The sequence below is a fragment of the Haliotis rufescens genome, unplaced genomic scaffold (assembly GCF_023055435.1).
Source record: "Haliotis rufescens isolate VD_foot unplaced genomic scaffold, xgHalRufe1.0.p SCAF_8, whole genome shotgun sequence".
Lineage (NCBI taxonomy): Eukaryota > Metazoa > Mollusca > Gastropoda > Lepetellida > Haliotidae > Haliotis > Haliotis rufescens.
Window position 1 is genome coordinate 31,967,021 of NW_025964372.1, and position 1,521 is coordinate 31,968,541.

Sequence of the window (1,521 nt, forward strand, 5' to 3'; positions counted from 1 at the left end):
TTGCATGTTTCCGTCTTTTTAAGCCTGACATGGATGGAGCCTATATAGGTTCAATTTTAATTTCATATTTAGTGTCAATTTTAAAACATGTACCCACAGAACCTTTTTACTGTTTTAACATATGTTTTATTATTGTATTTCAGTCCTCTTTGTCAAGAAGCCTACAGTGTTGATAGTTTGTACATACTCTACTGTTGTTTGACTTCTGTATAACAGTGCAAGTGATTGTGTAAATAAAGTAACTTATTCAGGTTTTGGATTGATTGCTTCATTGCTGGTTGGATCTTGGAAGTGTTGGGTGGTCACATGTGATGGTCTGGTGTGTTGGACTGGGAGGCGTTGGGTGGTTACACGTGTGGATCTGGTGTGTTGGACTGGGAGGTGTTGGGTGGTCACATGTGATGGTCTGGTGTGTTGGACTGGGAGGCGTTGGGTGGTCACATGTGATGATCTGGTGTGTTGGACTGGGAAGTGTTGGGTGGTCACATGTGATGATCTGGTGTGTTGGACTGGGAGGCGTTGGGTGGTCACATGTGATGATCTGGTGTGTTGGACTGGTAAGTGTTGGGTTGTCACATGTGATGATCTGGTGTGTTGGACTGGGAAGTGTTGGGTGGTCACATGTGATGATCTGGTGTGTTGGACTGGGAAGTGTTGGGTGGTCACATGTGATGATCTGGTGTGTTGGACTGGGAGGTGTTGGGTGGTCACACGTGAGGATCTGGTGTGTTGGACTGGGAGGCGTTGGGTGGTCACACGTGTGGATCTGGTGTGTTGGACTGGGAAGTGTTGGGTGGTCACATGTGATGATCTGGTGTGTTGGACTGGGAGGTGTTGGGTGGTCACATGTGATGATCTGGTGTGTTGGACTGGGAAGTGTTGGGTGGTCACAAGTAAGGATCTGGTGTGTTGGACTGAGAGGTGTTGGGTGGCCACACTTGATGATCTGGTGTGTTGGACTGGGAAGTGTTGGGTGGTAACACTTGTGGATTTGGTGTGTTGGACTGGGAAGTGTTGGGTGGTCACACTTGTGGATATGGTGTGTTGGACTGGGAGGTGTTGGGTGGTCACACGTGAGGATCTGGTGTGTTGGACTGAGAGGCATTAGGTGGTCACACGTGTGGATCTGGTGTGTTGGACTGGGAAGTGTTGGGTGGTCACACTTGATGATCTGGTGTGTTGGACTGAGAGGCTTTGGGTGGTCACACATGTGGATCTGGTGTGTTGGACTGGGAGGTGTTGGTTGGTCACATGTGAGGATATGGTGTGTTGGACTGGGAAGTGTTGGGTGGTCACATGTGATGATCTGGTGTGTTGGACTGGGAGGTGTTGGGTGGTCACACGTGAGGATCTGGTGTGTTGGACTGAGAGGCGTTGGGTGGTCACACGTGTGGATCTAGTGTGTTGGACTGGGAAGTGTTGGGTGGTCACACTTGATGATCTGGTGTGTTGGACTGAGAGGCTTTGGGTGGTCACACATGTGGATCTGGTGTGTTGGACTGGGAGGCGTTGGGTGATCAC

The 1,521-nt window shown here is 49.5% G+C and overlaps 1 protein-coding gene across 1 annotated transcript; it reads right to left on the reverse strand.

The window, feature by feature from the left end:
* Nucleotides 1-268: 268 nt before the first annotated feature.
* Nucleotides 269-1,210, reverse strand: LOC124116005 (cell surface glycoprotein 1-like). The gene has a single exon (XM_046477197.2). It carries the CDS (start codon nucleotides 1,208-1,210, stop codon nucleotides 269-271), a length of 942 nt encoding a protein of 313 aa, XP_046333153.2.
* Nucleotides 1,211-1,521: the final 311 nt, after the last annotated feature.

Coding starts and splice junctions, on each gene's coding strand:
- LOC124116005 (XM_046477197.2), bottom strand. CDS start 1,210: ATGTGTGACCACCCAAAGCCTCTCAGTCCAACACACCAGATCATCAAG.